At 35.9% G+C, this 17,996-nt stretch overlaps 1 protein-coding gene and 4 non-coding genes across 6 annotated transcripts in view; 4 read left to right on the top strand and 1 right to left on the bottom strand.

Moving 5' to 3' along the window:
- The first annotated feature begins 243 nt into the window (after window positions 1-243).
- On the top strand, window positions 244-315 carry trnaa-ugc (transfer RNA alanine (anticodon UGC)). The gene has a single exon. It is a non-coding gene; the product is annotated as a tRNA-Ala (tRNA).
- A 1,662-nt stretch (window positions 316-1,977) lies between these two features.
- Window positions 1,978-2,049, top strand: trnaa-ugc (transfer RNA alanine (anticodon UGC)). The gene has a single exon. It is a non-coding gene; the product is annotated as a tRNA-Ala (tRNA).
- Window positions 2,050-2,405: 356 nt separating this feature from the next.
- trnaa-ugc (transfer RNA alanine (anticodon UGC)) lies at window positions 2,406-2,477 on the top strand. The gene has a single exon. It is a non-coding gene; the product is annotated as a tRNA-Ala (tRNA).
- A 1,245-nt stretch (window positions 2,478-3,722) lies between these two features.
- On the top strand, window positions 3,723-3,794 carry trnaa-ugc (transfer RNA alanine (anticodon UGC)). The gene has a single exon. It is a non-coding gene; the product is annotated as a tRNA-Ala (tRNA).
- A 1,765-nt stretch (window positions 3,795-5,559) lies between these two features.
- The window catches only part of dpy19l3 (dpy-19 like C-mannosyltransferase 3), a 49,349-nt gene continuing 36,912 nt past the window's right edge, over window positions 5,560-17,996 (bottom strand). The window contains exons 15-17 of one of the 2 annotated variants that reach the window (XM_088991546.1): window positions 14,657-14,789; window positions 8,610-8,768; window positions 5,560-6,760 (exon numbers count right to left, since the gene is read on the bottom strand). In XM_088991546.1, the coding sequence (XP_088847672.1) occupies window positions 6,587-6,760; window positions 8,610-8,768; window positions 14,657-14,789 (466 nt within the window). In that variant the 3' untranslated portion in view covers window positions 5,560-6,586. The remainder of the gene's footprint in view (window positions 6,761-8,609; window positions 8,769-14,656; window positions 14,790-17,996) is intronic. The other variant, XM_088991545.1, reaches the window with a different exon arrangement.

The raw sequence follows: 17,996 nt of genomic DNA, 5'->3' as shown, positions 1-17,996 counted from the left end.
AGGCGTTTTTGGCCCGAAAAAAACGACCATTTATAGTCAGGCATTTTTGGCCCGAAAAAATGACCATGTATAGTAAGGCGTTTTTAGCCTGAAAAAAAAACGACCATGTACAGTAAGGTGTTTTTGGCCCAAAAAAAACGACCATGTATAGTAAGGCGTTTTTGGCCGAAAAAAAAAGTAAGGCGGTTTTGGCCCGAAAAAAAACCGACCATGTACAGTAAGGCGTTTTCAGGCCTGCCCACTGGGGTTGTAGCTCAGTGGTAGAGCGCATGCTTTGCATGTATGAGGTCCTGGGTTCAATCCCCAGCATCTCCACTTTTGTGTGTGGGACAATCCAAGGCTTTCTTATTCTTATTGAAAAACGATCATGTATAGTCAGGCGTTTTTAACCCGAAAAAAACGACCATGTATAATAAGGCGTTTTTAGCTGAAAAAAACGACCATGTCTAGTAAGGCGTTTTTATCGCCGAAAAAACGACCATGTATAGTAAGGCGTTTTTGGCCCGAAAAAAAATGACCATGTATGGTAAGGCGTTTTTAGCCTGAAAAAAAAAAAACGACCATGTATAGTAAGGCGTTTTTGGCCCGAAAAAAACGACCATGTATAGTAAGGCGTTTTTGGCCCGAAAAAAACGACCATGTATAGTAAGGCGTTTTTGGTCCGAAAAAAACCACCATGTATAGTAAGGCGTTTTTAAGTGATAAATGACCATGTATGGTAAGGCGTTTTTAGCCTGAAAAAAAAAAACGACCATGTATAGTAAGGCGTTTTTGGCCCGAAAAAAAAACGACCATGTATAGTAAGGTGTTTTTGGCCTGAAAGAAACGACCATGTATAGTAAGGCGTTTTTGGCCCGAAAAAAACGACCATGTATAGTAAGGCGTTTTTGGTCCGAAAAAAACCACCATGTATAGTAAGGCGTTTTTAAGTGAAAAAAGACCATGTATAGTAAGGCGTTTTTGGCCCGAAAAAAACGACCATTTATAGTCAGGCATTTTTGGCCCGAAAAAATGACCATGTATAGTAAGGCGTTTTTAGCCTGAAAAAAAACGACCATGTACAGTAAGGTGTTTTTGGCCCGAAAAAAACGACCATGTATAGTAAGGCGTTTTTGGCCCAAAAAAAACGACCATGTATAGTAAGGCGTTTTTTAGGCCGAAAAAAACGACCATGTATAGTAAGGTGTTTTTAGTAGAAAAAAAAACGACCATGTATAGTAAGGCGGTTTTGGCCCGAAAAAAAACGACCATTTATAGTCAGGCATTTTTGGCCCGAAAAAAATGACTATGTATAGTAAGGCGTTTTTAGCATGAAAAAAAAACGACCATGTATAGTAAGGCGTTTTTGGTCCGAAAAAAACGACCATGTATAGTAAGGTGTTTTTGGCCCGAAAAAAACAACCATGTATAGTAAGGCGTTTTTAGCCCGAAAAAAACGACCATGTAAAGTAAGGTGTTTTTAGGCCGAAAAAAATGACCATGTATAGTAAGGCGTTTTTGGACCGAAAAAAACCACCATGTATAGTAAGGCGTTTTTGGCCCGAAAAAAACGACCATGTATAGTAAGGCGTTTTTGGCCCGAAAAAAACGACCATTTATAGTCAGGCATTTTTGGCCCGAAAAAAATGACCATGTATAGTAAGGCGTTTTTAGCCTGAAAAAAAAACGATCATGTATAGTAAGGCGTTTTTGGTCCGAAAAAAACGACCATGTATAGTAAGGCGTTTTTGGCCCGAAAAAAACCACCATGTATAGTAAGGCATTTTTGGCCCGAAAAAAAACGACCATGTAAAGTAAGGCGTTTTTTAGGCCGAAAAAAACGACCATGTATAGTAAGGTGTTTTTAGTAGAAAAAAAAACCGACCATGTATAGTAAGGCGGTTTTGGCCCGAAAAAAAAACGACCATGTATAGTAAGGCGGTTTTGGCCCGAAAAAAAACAACCATGTATAGTAAGGCGTTTTCAGACCTGCCCACTGGGGTTGTAGATCAGTGGTAGAGCGCATGCTTTGCATGTATGAGGTCCTGGGTTCAATCCCCAGCATCTCCACTTTTGTGTGTGGGACAATCCAAGGCTTTCTTATTCTTATTGAAAAACGATCATGTATAGTCAGGCGTTTTTAACCCGAAAAAAACGACCATGTATAATAAGGCGTTTTTAGCTGAAAAAAACGACCATGTCTAGTAAGGCGTTTTTATCGCCGGAAAAACGACCATGTATAGTAAGGCGTTTTTGGCCAGAAAAAAAATGACCATGTATGGTAAGGCGTTTTTAGCCTGAAAAAAAAAACGACCATGTATAGTAAGGCGTTTTTGGCCCGAAAAATACGACCATGTATAGTAAGGCGGTTTTGGCCCGAAAAAAAACCGACCATGTATAGTAAGGCGTTTTCAGGCCTGCCCACTGGGGTTGTAGCTCAGTGGTAGAGCGCATGCTTTGCATGTGTGAGGTCCTGGGTTCAATCCCCAGCATCTCCACTTTTGTGTGTGGGACAATCCAAGGCTTTCTTATTCTTATTGAAAAACGATCATGTATAGTCAGGCGTTTTTAACCCGAAAAAAACGACCATGTATAATAAGCCGTTTTTAGCTGAAAAAAACGACCATGTCTAGTAAGGCGTTTTTATCGCCGAAAAAACGACCATGTATAGTAAGGCGTTTTTGGCCCGAAAAAAAATGACCATGTATGGTAAGGCGTTTTTAGCCTGAAAAAAAAAAAAACGACCATGTATAGTAAGGCGTTTTTGGCCCGAAAAAAACGACCATGTATAGTAAGGCGTTTTTGGCCCGAAAAAAACGACCATGTATAGTAAGGCGTTTTTGGTCCGAAAAAAAACCACCATGTATAGTAAGGCGTTTTTAAGTGATAAATGACCATGTATGGTAAGGCGTTTTTAGCCTGAAAAAAAAAAAACGACCATGTATAGTAAGGCGTTTTTGGCCCGAAAAAAACGACCATGTATAGTAAGGCGTTTTTGGTCCGAAAAAAACCACCATGTATAGTAAGGCGTTTTTAAGTGATAAATGACCATGTATGGTAAGGCGTTTTTAGCCTGAAAAAAAAAAAAACGACCATGTATAGTAAGGTGTTTTTGGCCTGACAAAAACGACCATGTATAGTAAGGCGTTTTTGGCCCGAAAAAAACGACCATTTATAGTCAGGCCTTTTTGGCCCGAAAAAAACGACCATTTATAGTCAGGCCTTTTTGGCCCGAAAAAAATGACCATGTATAGTAAGGCGTTTTTAGCCTGAAAAAAAACGACCATGTACAGTAAGGTGTTTTTGGCCCGAAAAAAAACGACCATGTATAGTAAGGCGTTTTTGGCCCAAAAAAAACGACCATGTATAGTAAGGCGTTTTTTAGGCCGAAAAAAACGACCATGTATAGTAAGGTGTTTTTAGTAGAAAAAAAAACGACCATGTATAGTAAGGCGGTTTTGGCCCGAAAAAAAACGACCATTTATAGTCAGGCATTTTTGGCCCAAAAAAAATGACTATGTATAGTAAGGCGTTTTTAGCATGAAAAAAAAACGACCATGTCTAGTCAGGTGTTTTTGGTCCGAAAAAAACGACCATGTATAGTAAGGCGTTTTTGGCCCGAAAAAAACTACCATGTTTAGTAAGGCGGTTTTGGTCCGAAAAAAAACGACCATGTATAGTAAGGCGGTTTTGGCCCGAAAAAAACAACCATGTACAGTAAGGCGTTTTCAGGCCTGCCCACTGGGGTTGTAGCTCAGTGGTAGAGCGCATGCTTTGCATGTATGAGGTCCTGGGTTCAATCCCCAGCATCTCCACTTTTGTGTGTGGGACAATCCAAGGCTTTCTTATTCTTACTGAAAAACGATCATGTATAGTCAGGCGTTTTTAACCCGAAAAAAACGACCATGTATAATAAGGCGTTTTTAGCTGAAAAAAACGACCATGTCTAGTAAGGCGTTTTTATCGCCGAAAAAACGACCATGTATAGTAAGGCGTTTTTGGCCCGAAAAAAAATGACCATGTATGGTAAGGCGTTTTTAGCCTGTAAAAAAAAAAAAACGACCATGTATAGTAAGGCGTTTTTGGTAGAAAAAAAAAACGACCATGTATAGTAAGGCGTTTTTGGCCCGAAAAAAACGACCATGTATAATAAGGCGTTTTTGGTCCGAAAAAAACCACCATGTATAAGTAAGGCGTTTTTAAGTGATAAATGACCATGTATGGTAAGGCGTTTTTAGCCTGAAAAAAAAAAACGACCATGTATAGTAAGGCGTTTTTGGCCCGAAAAAAAAACGACAATGTATAGTAAGGTGTTTTTGGCCTGAAAAAAACGACCATGTATAGTAAGGCGTTTTTGGCCCGAAAAAAACGACCATGTATAGTAAGGCGTTTTTGGTCCGAAAAAAACCACCATGTATAGTAAGGCGTTTTTAAGTGAAAAAAGACCATGTATAGTAAGGCGTTTTTGGCCCGAAAAAAACGACCATTTTTGTCAGGCATTTTTGGCCCGAAAAAATGACCATGTATAGTAAGGCGTTTTTAGCCTGAAAAAAAACGACCATGTATAGTAAAGCGTTTTTTAGGCCGAAAAAAACGACCATGTATAGTAAGGTGTTTTTAGTAGAAAAAAAAACGACCATGTATAGTAAGGCGGTTTTGGCCCGAAAAAAACGACCATGTAAAGTAAGGCGTTTTTGGCCCAAAAAAAAAACGACCATTTATAGTCAGGCATTTTTGGCCCGAAAAAAATGACTATGTATAGTAAGGTGTTTTTAGTAGAAAAAAAAACGACCAGTATAGTAAGGCGTTTTTAGGCCGAAAAAAACCACCATGTATAGTAAGGCGTTTTTATCACCGAAAAAACGACCATGTATAGTAAGGCGTTTTTAGCCCGAAAAAAACCACCATGTATAGTAAGGCGTTTTTATCACCGAAAAAACCACCATGTATAGTAAGGCGTTTTTATCACCGAAAAAACGACCATGTGTAGTAAGGCGTTTTTATCACCGAAAAAACGACCATGTATAGTAAGGCGTTTTTAAGTGAAAAAAGACCATGTATAGTCAGGCATTTTTCGCCCGAAAAAAACAACCATGTATTGTAAGGCGTTTTTAGCCCAAAAAAATAGACCATGTATATATAGTAAGGCGTTTTTAGGCTGAAAAACAGACCATGTATAGTAAGGCATTTTAAGGCCGAAAAAAATGCCCTTGTATAGTATACCGTTTTTAGCCAAAAAAAATCCACCATGTATGTAGTAAGGCGTTTTTTACAAAAAAAACAAGCATGTATAGTAAGGTGTTTTTAGGCCGAAGAAAACACCATGTTTAATAAGACACCTGTAGTTGAAAAAAAAATCTGTTTAATAAGTATAGCCTTACTATGTATAGTGCGGCATTTGTTCCCTGAAAAAAAAAAACTGGAAAAGAAAGTGGCGACTAAGAGGTTTTGTACGAGGCCGACGCTTGATTGGTTCTTAGCGATGATGTCAACCAATGACAGCGCGATGATTTACGGCCATGCGGATTTTGTTGTAAACCCTACTTTGCGGATTTTCATCAATCGCGGGTGAAAAAAAATTCCACCCGCCAAATTGTTGTACTTTTTATTCCGTGCACAGTTTGAACAACTTTAGTTTTTTTGTTGTTGAAAGCACAACAAAAGGCAGCACCAACAAAATAATAATAATAATAATCCTAATATTAATCCCTTTCATTTCTAAGCGCCTTTCAAAAATCTCAAGGCCACTTTCCAGTCATGGGATAAGAACTTTTTTTTCTGCAGGTGAGCAGCGACGGCCACACGCGCCAGCGTTCACTCAAGCCGGAAGCTCGCTCACTAATAGATAGCCAATAGATAGCTAGCTAACTAGATAGCTAATAGGTTTCCGAACTCAAATAGCTAGCTAGCTATATTGCTAATTGATAGCTCTCCAGCTAACTAGATAGCTAAACTATAGCTTGCTAGCTATATAGGTAATATGATTCCTGACTCAAATAGATAGCTAGCTATACTGCTAATAGATAGACCTCTAGACAGCTAGACAACTAATAGATAGCTTGCTAGCTAGATAGCTCATATGATTCCTAACTTAAATAGGTGGCTAGCTATATTGCTAATAGATAGCTCTCCAGTTAGCTAGATAGCTAATAGATAGCTGGCTATCTAGATGGCTAATATGATTCCTGACTCAAATAGCTAGCTATATTGCTAAGTTAGCTCTCTAGCAGTTAGATAGCTAATAGATAGCTTGCTAACTAGATAGCTAATATGTTTCCTGACTCAAATAGCTATCTAGCTATATTGCTAATAGTTAGCTCTCTAGCTAGCTAGATAGATAATAGATAGCTTGCTAGCTAAATAGCTAAAATGATTCCTGACTCAAATAACTAGCTAGCTATATTGGTAATGAATAGCACTCTAGCTAGCTAGACAGCTAATAGATAGCTTACTAGCTAGATAGCTAATATGATTCCTGACTTAAATAGCTAGCTATATTGCTAATAGTTAGCTCTCTAGATAGCTAGAGAGCTAATAGATAGCCAAGTAACTAGATAGCTAATCTGTTTCCTGACCTGAAAATGAGCGTCAGCTGTGGTCCGTCATCTTACGAGTTCTTCTTGGCCTTTTTCCTGACTCGGTACACGTGGAATGTTTTATTGTGGAAGGTTCTTTTGAACAAGGCGGCGTATTCGGGCGAGTCCGTCCTGACGGCGTCGCAAAATCGCGGGTGGGCGGCGGCCACCAGGTCGGCATCGTTGTCGCCTTCGCCGTCCATCATCTGTTTAGCCGGAAACAGAACAACAATTATTTTTGATTGGATTTTTTTATACAGTGATACCTTTGCTTATGAACTTAATTGGTTCCCAGACAGTGTGTCAGGCGAAAAGTGTCTATGCCAAAAAATAATTTCCCATAGGAAACCATTAAAATGATTCTAATCCGTTCCCAGGTCCCCATAAAACATAATTTTCTACTTTCTAAGCTTTAAAATTACACCAAATATACCTTATTTTATGTATGATAAATGTGCTATGGTATCATAATTATAGAAATAAACTGTACTGTATAATAAAGTCATTTTATTCACCTTTGTGATGGTCGTTGATGGCTTGATGGAATGGAGTTCATCAGCATTAAAGACGATGATGATGATGAGGAACCATCTTAAGGACTGATCCCTTGTAGGTGCTTTCGCTGCGATAATTTTACCTTGTTCCTCATCAATTGTGTTTTGTTTAGCTGGGTCGATCGCTTTTTGCATCCAGTGTACAGATTGTGCGGGTTATTTGTGGAGCCTGATTGATGGGATATTTTAACCTTGCACCCTACACTTCTGCCTATAAACTATCAAAGTTGAAACGAGTCCAAAATTCACTCTTTTGTAACCATTTTCTCACTCTGTCTCTGTCGTCTGCCTGTCTCTTTAATGTTTAAACCACATACCATCACTGCTGCATTCTTGACCAATCACGTGGCTTTAACCGAAGACTGGGGGCGGGGAATAGAGGACCACATCAAATGTTGTTATTTTCCAGGTTAAATCGTTTCTTTTAGCAAGTTTTCCGTTTAAAAATTTGATATTGTTTCCAGTTCAATCATTTCTCGGTATTTTTTTCCACATCATTTTTTTAATTGTTGAAATTCTATATGGATATTCATTTTATTTTATTTTTAATTTTCTTGTCCAGTTAAATAATTTCTGGGTATTTTCCCCGAACATTATTTGTTACATTTTCCAGTTAAATTATTGCTGGGTAATTTTTAATATGTTTATTCCATATCAATACTTCTATTATAAATTTTGGCTCATTTGTAATCATCTTTTAAAGGACAACCGACGCCTCCGGACAAGTTGTGTCCGTAATTACTTCAAATGACTTCGACTGAGCGTATTTTACAAAGATTTCACAGCATACAGCTAGATTTTACGTTTTAAGACTCGCGCTGAAGATTCCGGAAGTCTTGTTTTTGATTTGGTGACGATGCCTGACGTGACGTCACAGAAGGAACGCCCCTGACCGAGAAAGCGACACACATTGCATTTTGGGTACTTTGTTTCATCTGAAAACTGTGTTGATCCGTGTTGATTGCACAATTAGAAGGAAAAAACAAAACTAACACGATGGTGAATCGTGTGTTGCACCAAGACTACTATTTGATACTAGTTGACACAAATTCCCAGCAGACAAATCAGCCCATTTCCAATGGAGTTTGGGCGCCATCTTGTGCATTTTTTGGGCGCTACATTGGTGTCATTGACGGCTCGAATTGATATGGGAGGACTCCTTTATTCGATTGCAAACATGTATGCTTTCCTCTTCGGAAGTCTTTGAATCATATTCATAACTGGATGAGTAACAAGAAAGCATCTTCTCCCAATCTGAAGCCTGTTTTGATTCTGGAGCAAGGCAAGACGTCTTGGCGTGACGTCACGAACAAGGGGCGGGACCTTCTGAAACTGGCCATTTCCGGTTTCATTTTTAAGTAGCGTGTTTTGGGTATTTTAAATGCTAAAAAAACGTTTTTCTGATGTCAGTTAGGAAACCAAAAAATGCTGTCGGTTGTCCTTTAAGAAAAACACCCCCGGGTCGACACGATGGACCTTTTCGCAAAGAAAGCGAACTCACGTGTCCGTTGGCCAAGTCCAGCAGGTCTCTGAGGCGACAACCTCGCCGGTGTCGGCGCTCGTAGCAAATGGAGTTCTCCAACACCACATAGTCGGCGCCCAATCCTTGCAGGATGGCGTGGACGTCCTGCGGGGGGCGCCGGGCGTACACCTGGTACACCTACGACACCAAACACAAGCCACAACCAGACTCAGCTTGCCGTTTACATCACGAGTAAAAATTAAAGGTTAAAACAAGTTGCGTTCATAATTTGTAAAATGGCTTCAAATGACTTCTACTGAGCGTATTTGACAAAGATTCCACCGCATATAGCTACATTTTACCTGTTAAGACTCGTTAAGACTATTCAGGAAGTCTTGTTTACGAGTTGATGACAATGCCCTAAGTGACATCACAGAGGGAACGCCCCTGAACGCACCACCGGTAGGTCACAACGCGTTATTCCCGACGATGAAACGGGGTGGTATCAACCCCCATAAAAGCAGGAAAAACGCCATCTCAAGATTTGGAATTTGGGGGATTGACCAAGGAGGCGGTTTATCAAAATTAAATCAAAACAGGATATCGAATGGGTTCAAATGAAGTATATAATTAACAACAATATAATTATATAAACATCTAGCTCGCTAGCTAGCTCTCTATTTGCTATCGAGCTGGCTATCTATCAATATAACTAGCTATCAGCTATCTATTAGCTAGCGAGTTAGCTTTCTATCTGTTTGCGTTACTTTCGGGTTGAGTGAATGCTGGCGCCTGTGGCTGCCGCTGCTCACCCACAGAAAAACTGAGCCTGTGACTGTAAAGTGACCTTGAGAGTTTTGAAAGGCGCTTATAAATGAAATGTATTATTATTATTATTACTTTTTTTTCGTCTGAAAACACTGTGTTGATGGCGAAATTAGAAGGACATCAATAACGCCATGGTGAATCGTTTGTCGCAGCCAATTGCGCTAACACGCACAAAATAAAGAAGGTATAGGTTGACACAAATTCCAGCGGACAAATCAGTCCATTTCTAACGGAGCTTGTGCGCCATCTTGTGCATTTTTGGGGCTCTACATTGGAGTCCAGACGCCTCAAATTGAGACGGAAGGACTTCTTTAATTGATTGCAAACATGTATGCTTTCCTCTTCAGAACTATTTGAATCATATTCATAATTTGATGAGTAACAAGAAAGCATCTTTTTTTCCGAATCTGAACTCTGTGAAGCCATTGTTTTGATTCTGGAGCAAGGCAGTTTGTGAAGGAGTATCCTGGCGTGATGTCACAACAAGGGGGCGGGACTTTCTGAATCTCTCCAGTTTTGAGCTCATCCTGTGGCAGTTTTGGGACACTTGAAGTCATTTTTATTGGCATTTGACTAAAAATATCAGCCTGCGTGTTTTGGGTATTTTAGATGCTATAAAACGTTTTTTCTGATGTCAGTTAGGAAAGAAAAAATGGTGTCGGTTGTCCTTTAAAGTACCATTTTTTGTGTAGCTCTCTCTCTTGTTTCTATTTATAATTGTATTTTATTTATTGCATTGTATTTGTGATTATTTTATTTATTATAGTACCTATGATTGTCAGTGACTGTAAAGTCTACTTGAGAGCTTTGAAAGGCGCTTAAAATGTATTATTATTATTATTATTATTATTATTATTATTATCATCATCAAAATCATCATTATTACTATTATTATTATTATTATTATTATTATTATATGTGACCGATACCAAAATGGCTTCCAAAACGCAGATTGTCAGATTTCAAGGCGGTGTTTATTCGCCAGTGTCAACTCAGAACATGAACGTCCAGTCTGGCAGCTTACGATGCCGAGATTGTTTGTTATTGTCATTGCGGTCCGCCGCCGTGGGGCATCTTCCATCATTTAGGACACTCCGGGCCCATTAGCAAAACGGCGCTCATGTCGCTTGCGGGCGCGCGGGTGAGAAAATGTCTCCCGTTTGTCCCATTGGTGCGCCGCAGCTCGCTGGAGAAACGTCACCCGGCTGACGACGTGCCCCGCGGCAAGGCGGCAGACGACGACGCGCCGGCTGACTTTGCTCACGTTGGAAAATGCTGCAATTTGCTCGCTAAACAAATGCGTCTCGCTCAATTAGCCAAATGCTAAAAACGACAATTTGGGGCTGCGTTTTTTTTCTTCCTCTGGGTTTTGCACATGTTCATTACAGAGAACTAACAATAGCAAAAGAGCGAAAGCTAATACAAAAAAACCCAAATATATTTTGCTTGAAAAATGAATTTAACTCATTCACTGCCATTCCTGAATTTATTCGGGAATTGACATTTCAGTGTTACCTCGGTTTACGAACCCCTTGGCTTAGGAACAAGGTAAAATGATGGCAGATAAAGCACCTCCAAGGGATCATTCCTCAAGATGGTGAAAGAAGAAGGCTCCGTTCCTCATCGAGTGTTTAATGCTGATGGAATCGGCCACTCCATTCCATGAAGTCATCAACGACCATCACAAAGGTAAATAAAACCACTTTATTATTCAGTACAGTTTATTTCTTTAATTATAAATTAATACCACATTTATTATACATAAAACAAGGTATATTTTGTGTAGATTTAAGGCTTAGAAAATTAGAAAATGATGTTTTATAGGGACCTGTGAACGGATTATTCTCATTTTAATGGTTTCCTATGGGAAATTCATTTTTGGGATACACACTTTTCGCCTTACACACTCTGTCTGGGAACCAATTAAGTTTGTAAGCCAAGGTGTCACTGTATGACATAGAGCGCCATTCCCAAATTTGTTCGTTTTTTTTTTCTTTCATGCTTGTGTGCCGAAAAAGCGCAGGCCAGACCTCTGGCAATGTTTTTTTCTTTTGGACTATATTTTGGACAGCTGCCCTCATTTAAAGCTCAGATAACTCCAGACACATATCATTTAGGAATTAATTATGTTTTTCTGATGAAGGTATATTTTTTTTCCCCGCATCATTTTTTAAATGTATTTTTAAGTTATGTAAATCATTGCTGGGTATTTGTATCCCACATTAAATTGTTTATTTTTCAGTTGAACACATTATTTCTTAAATTTATTTTCCAGTTATCTAAATAATTTCTGGGTATTTTTTCCCCATATAAAATTGTGTTATTTATTTTTCAGTTAAATCAATTTTGGGGAATTTATTTATTTTTTGTTTGTATATTTCCACATCAAATTTTGTTTATTTTCCATTAAAATCGTTTCTGGGTACAGTAAAGTCTCGTTATATCGATATCGGATATATCGATAGTCCCGGTTATATCGATACGATTTCTATGCACACACGGAGAAAATTACATGCAAACAGGGTCGGATATATCGATAGTCCCGGTTATATCGATATTTTTTTGGACTCCCTTGAATATCGATAAAACGAGACTTTACTGTAATTCATTTTTCATATTTTTTTCCACATTAAATTGACTTTTTTTAACTTCCAGTTTAATAATTTCGGAGTATTTTTTCCCCACATCATTTTTTTTACATTTCTTTTCCAGTTATGTAAATCATTTCTGGGTATTTTTTCCCCACATAAAATTTGCACTTATTTTTCAGTTAAATAATTTCTGGGTATTTTTTTCCCACATCATTTTTTAAATGTATTTTTAAGTTATGTAAATCATTGCTGGGTATTTTTATCCAACATTAAATTGTTTATTTTTCAGTTGAACACATTATTTTTTAAATTTATTTTGCAGTTATCTAAATAATTTCTGGGTATTTTTTGCCCATATAAATGTTTATTTATTTATTTTTCAGTTAATTCAATTTTGGGTAATTTATTTATTTTCTGTTTGTATTTTTTCACATCAAATTTTGTTATCTATTTTCCAGTTAAATCGTTTCTGGGTAATTCATTTTTCATATTTTTTTCCACATTAAATTGACTTTTTTTAATTTCCAGTTTAATAATTTCTGAGTATTTTTCCCACATCATTTTTTTTTACATTTATTTTCCAGTTACGTAAATCATTTCTGGGTATTTTTCCCCACATAAAATTTGCACTTATTTTTCAGTTAAATAATTTCTGGGGTTTTTTTTCCACATCATTTTTTAAATGTATTTTTAAGTTATGTAAATCATTGCTGGGTATTTTTATCCCACATTAAATTGTTTATTTTTCAGTTGAACACATTATTTTTTAAATTTATTTTGCAGTTATCTAAATAATTTCTGGGTATTTTTTGCCCATATAAATGTTTATTTATTTATTTTTCAGTTAATTCAATTTTGGGTAATTTATTTATTTTCTGTTTGTATTTTTCAACATCAAATTTTGTCATCTATTTTCCAGTTATATCGTTTCTGGGTAATTCATTTTTCATATTTTTTCATATTTTTTCCCCCACATAATTTTTTTAAACAATTATTTTCCAGTTATGTAAATCATTTCTGGGTATTTTTTCCCCACATAAAATTTGCACTTATTTTTCAGTTAAATAATTTCCCACATCATTTTTTAAATGTATTTTTAAGTTATGTAAATCATTGCTGGGTATTTTTATCCCACATTAAATTGTTTATTTTTCAGTTGAACACATTATTTTTTAAATTTATTTTGCAGTTATCTAAATAATTTCTGGGTATTTTTTGCCCATATAAATGTTTATTTATTTATTTTTCAGTTAATTCAATTTTGGGTAATTTATTTATTTTCTGTTTGTATTTTTCAACATCAAATTTTGTCATCTATTTTCCAGTTATATCGTTTCTGGGTAATTCATTTTTCATATTTTTTCCCCCACATAATTTTTTTAAACAATTATTTTCCAGTTATGTAAATCATTTCTGGGTATTTTTCCCCACATAAAATTTGCACTTATTTTTCAGTTAAATAATTTCTGGGTATTTTTTTTCCACATCATTTTTTAAATGTATTTTTAAGTTATGTAAATCATTGCTGGGTATTTTTATCCCACATTAAATTGTTTATTTTTCAGTTGAACACATTATTTTTTAAATTTATTTTGCCGTTATCTAAATAATTTCTGGGTATTTTTTGCCCATATAAATGTTTATTTATTTATTTTTCAGTTAATTCAATTTTGGGTAATTTATTTATTTTGTTTGTATTTTTCAACATCAAATTTTGTCATCTATTTTTCAGTTATATCGTTTCTGGGTAATTCATTTTTCATATTTTTTCCCCCACATCATTTTTTTAAACATTTATTTTCCAGTTATGTAAATCATTTCTGGGTATTTTTCCCCACATAAAATTTGCACTTATTTTTCAGTTAAATAATTTCTGGGTATTTTTTTTCCCACATCATTTTTTAAATGTATTTTTACGTTATGTAAATCATTTCTGGGTATTTTTATCCCACGTCATTTTTTTTTCAGTTAAATAATTTCTGGGTATTTTTTTTCCCACATCATTTTTTAAATGTATTTTTAAGTTATGTAAATCATTTCTGGGTATTTTTATCCCACTTAATTTTTTTTTTCCAGTTAAATAATTTCTGGGTATTTTTTTTCCCACATCATTTTTTAAATGTATTTTTACGTTATGTAACAAATGTTATTTATTTTTCAGTTAAATCATTACTGGGACTTGTTTGTATTTTTCCACATCTATTTTTTTCATTTATTTTCCAGTTATATCGTATATATTACATTACCTTATATTCTGGGTAATTTATTTATTTTTGTATTTTTTCTGCATCAAATTTTGTTTATTTTCCAGTTTAATCATTAATCGTTTATTTTCCAGTTTAATCATTTCTCAGTTTTTTAAAATTTATTTTCCAGTTGTGTAAATAATTTCTGGGTATTTTTTTTTACCCACATTAAATATTGTTGTTTATTTTTCAGTTTAATCATTTCTGTCTGGCAGTGAATGAGTTCAATGATTTTTCAAAATAAAAGTGAGAGTGTGTGTTAATGTATAGAATAATGAGAATAAGAATACTACATTCCATTTATAAGCGCCTTTCAAAACTTCCAAGGACACTTTACAGACACAGGATATTTTCTTCTGCGAGTGAGCAGCGGCAGCCACAAGCATACGCGCAATTGGATAAAGCGAAATTGTGCGGCAACCTGTTTGGTTCTTTCTCTCAGTTCCTGGTCTTCGTAGTGCGGGTGGTTGGTAATGACTCTCCCGGTGCACAGTTTGATGCCGGCGAGTAGCTGCATGCTTCCCGCCAAGACGGCGCTCACGGGCGTCTTTGTGCTGCCAAATGAAAGAAATGATGAAAGATGAAAGAAATGAGGCGGCGGCCATTGTGACGCGGCGGCAAAGAGCCATCTCGAAAAGACGTCTCTTTGGTCTCTAAAAGCCAAGGAGAAGGAAAGAAAAATCCGCAAGGGGAAGCCTGCGTATGCCGGATTGGCCGCAGCAACAGGTGCTGACATAAGAAAAATATTGACTGGATGTAAATGGAAACGCACAATGACGCGGGAAAGCGAAATTGCACGTTTTAAGAGGACATTATTTTCGGGAAATGAGGCGCCACTTTTCTTACGTTTGGTTTCCCGGAAACCAAACGTAATGTACACTAAAAATTGCCTTCTAGGTGTACATTCATTTCGTCTCTTCTTCTTAATCATTTTAGCTGTGGTTTTACCGTTCTTGTCTTTATGACATTAAAGTGACCCGGAGAGATTGGAAAGATGCATGTAAATAAAATATTATTATTATTATTATTATTAACATTAGTATTATCATTATTGGTATTATTATTATTATTATTATTATCATCTTTATTATTATTATTGGTATTATTATTATACTATAATGATTTTCCCCTTATTATTTTTTATTATTATTATCATTATTATTATTACCATTATTAATATCATTATTATTATTTTTGGTATTATTATTATTATTATTATTGTAAATGTAATGAAATGTAAATGTCTCCACTGCGAGACAAATAAAGTCAAATCCTATCCAATTATGATACTATTATGATTATTCACATTATTATTCGTATGAATACTATTATTATTGTTATTATTTTATTATCATTATTCATATTATTTATATTCATATTATTAAAAGAAGTTCTATTAAAATGATTAAAATGATTAAAACTATTAAAATTATTACAATAATTACAATAATTACAAAAATTACAAAAAAGTACAAAAATAATTACAAATATAAATAAATAAAATTTATTAATATTATTCATCAATATTACATTTATTAATTAATATTAAATTTATTAATTAAATAAAAACATAATTTACTAAGTATACATTATTAACATTGTTACAATTATTAAAATTATTAAGATTATTAAAAGTAGCAAAAGTAGTAAAAGTTTTAAAAGTATTAAAAGCACTAAAAGTATTAAACGTTTTAAAAGTATTACATTTATTACAATTATTAAAATTTTTAAAATTGTTACAATTGTTAAGATTGTTACAAGTATGACAAGGATTAAATTTATTAAAGACGACGTCGCGCCAAAATCTCGTCGTTTAACGGAAAAGCTGTTGCATTTCGGCCATGTTGACGCATTATTATAACTATTATATATAATTATTAATAGTATTATGAACATTATTATCGTTATTATTATTTTTATTATCATTAAGCGAAGCGTCCTCCCGGAGGCGGTCAGGAAAGGTCACTGACAAATGGGTATGCCACCCCACTATGGATTTCCGGGTGTCGCGTTTCAAACATCTCCGCCCGCGAGTTGCATTTTTTTTTGTTCCAAAACTGGAAAAACAAGGAGAGGAGGACATGCATCTTTCATTGCACACGTAGCTTGTTAGGCGCCGCAGCTTGAAGCCATCGTGATTGTCTCACGCGGAAGCTAATAACCATGCACGGCTTAGACGCGCCGGCCGTCATCGCAGCCTCCTTTGCCACCGTAACGCTTTCATCCGCAATGTAATTAGCGCCCAGAACCTCCCCGGAGTCATCTTGCACAGCCCAGATCATCCCGACAGTCTAATGGGATTACACCCTGAGGCAAGGGAACAATGTGGCACCCGTGCACGCTCTCATATATTTTATATATATATATATATATATATATATATATGAATTTTGAGGAATTTATAATTTCTGTGAAAAATGGCCACACCTCTCCACATGGCCATTTTTTGGACGAACCGTTATATGTCCTCAAAACTGATGAAAACGTGTATGTGTGTGTGTGTGTGTGTGTGTGTGTGTGTGTGTGTGTGTGTGTGTGTGTGTGTGTGTGTGTGTGTGTGTGTTTGTTTGTGAGGACCACTAACAATTTATACCATACGTGGTGAGGACATTTTTGAAGTGAGGATGGTTTTGTGAGGTGCGGATAACTCCACACAAGGAGTGAGGACCACCGTTGCGGATAAGTTTTAGTGTTCCATTTGAACACTAAACGTCACCCAGCCCATTTCCCATTTCAACTTCTTTAAAAACAAAGAAATAAAAAGTGGACTAGAAACTGAAATAACAGCAGGAGTGAGGTTTTTGAATGGGCACATTCAAAGTCCTCACCCCTTTAGTGATTTTGGTAAAAAAAAAAATAATACTTTTTGTGGTATAAACGTTTTCCTCTCATTAACCACGCGCACACACACATAAACGCACACACAGTGAGTAAAAAGTGTGTATCCAAGTGAAATGAAAATACACACAAAAAAAATCTTTTTGAGTAAATTTGTGAGGACCTCTATGAAACATCATCAGATGCATATACAGTGAGACCTCAACTTACAAACACCTCAACTTACAAACTTTTCGTCTTACAAACGTCAAATTTATGAAAATTAAACCTTATAATAAGCACTATTTTCATAATACACACCCACCACAGCTGGCGGAGTGATCTTCGGCAGAAGCACACGACCGAACAGCACCAGAGGTTAAGTTACCAACAGTCCTTATGGAAGGTGACTCTCCTTCCATCAACGACCATCAAAAAGGTAAATAAAACTTTATTTTACAGCACAGTTTATTTAATTACAGTCCTCATGTAATGCGCCTCTCTTGCCAAACAGCAATTCCTTTTGACCTTCGACCTCCAACGCCATTCCATCAAGCCTAAATGACCATCACAAATGTAAATAAAGTGACTTTTTGACACAATGCAGTGTATTTCTTTCATTACAATACAATAGCACATTTATTATACATAGAATAAGGTATGTTGCATGTAGTTTTAAGGCTTATTTAGTTGAAAAGTATATTCTATGGAAACCCGGGAACGGTTTATTCCCATTTTAATGGTTTCCTGTGGGAAATTGTTTTTTGAGATAAACACTTTTCGCCTTACACACTCTGTTTGGGAACCAATTAAGTTCGTAAGTTGAGCTCTCACTGTATAGACCCTCTAGAAGCCCTTAGAATGAAAAACTTGTGAGGACTGGCCAAAAGGTCCTCACTTTTCAAAAATGTCCTCACTATGTATGGTATAAAATAGTGGTCCTC

The sequence above is a fragment of the Hippocampus bargibanti genome, linkage group LG03 (assembly GCF_051943395.1).
Source record: "Hippocampus bargibanti isolate YZ-2025 linkage group LG03, ASM5194339v1, whole genome shotgun sequence".
In the NCBI taxonomy this organism is placed as follows: domain Eukaryota; kingdom Metazoa; phylum Chordata; class Actinopteri; order Syngnathiformes; family Syngnathidae; genus Hippocampus; species Hippocampus bargibanti.
Note: the sequence above shows the minus strand (reverse complement) of the source record. Positions and strands in the feature narration are given on the sequence as shown.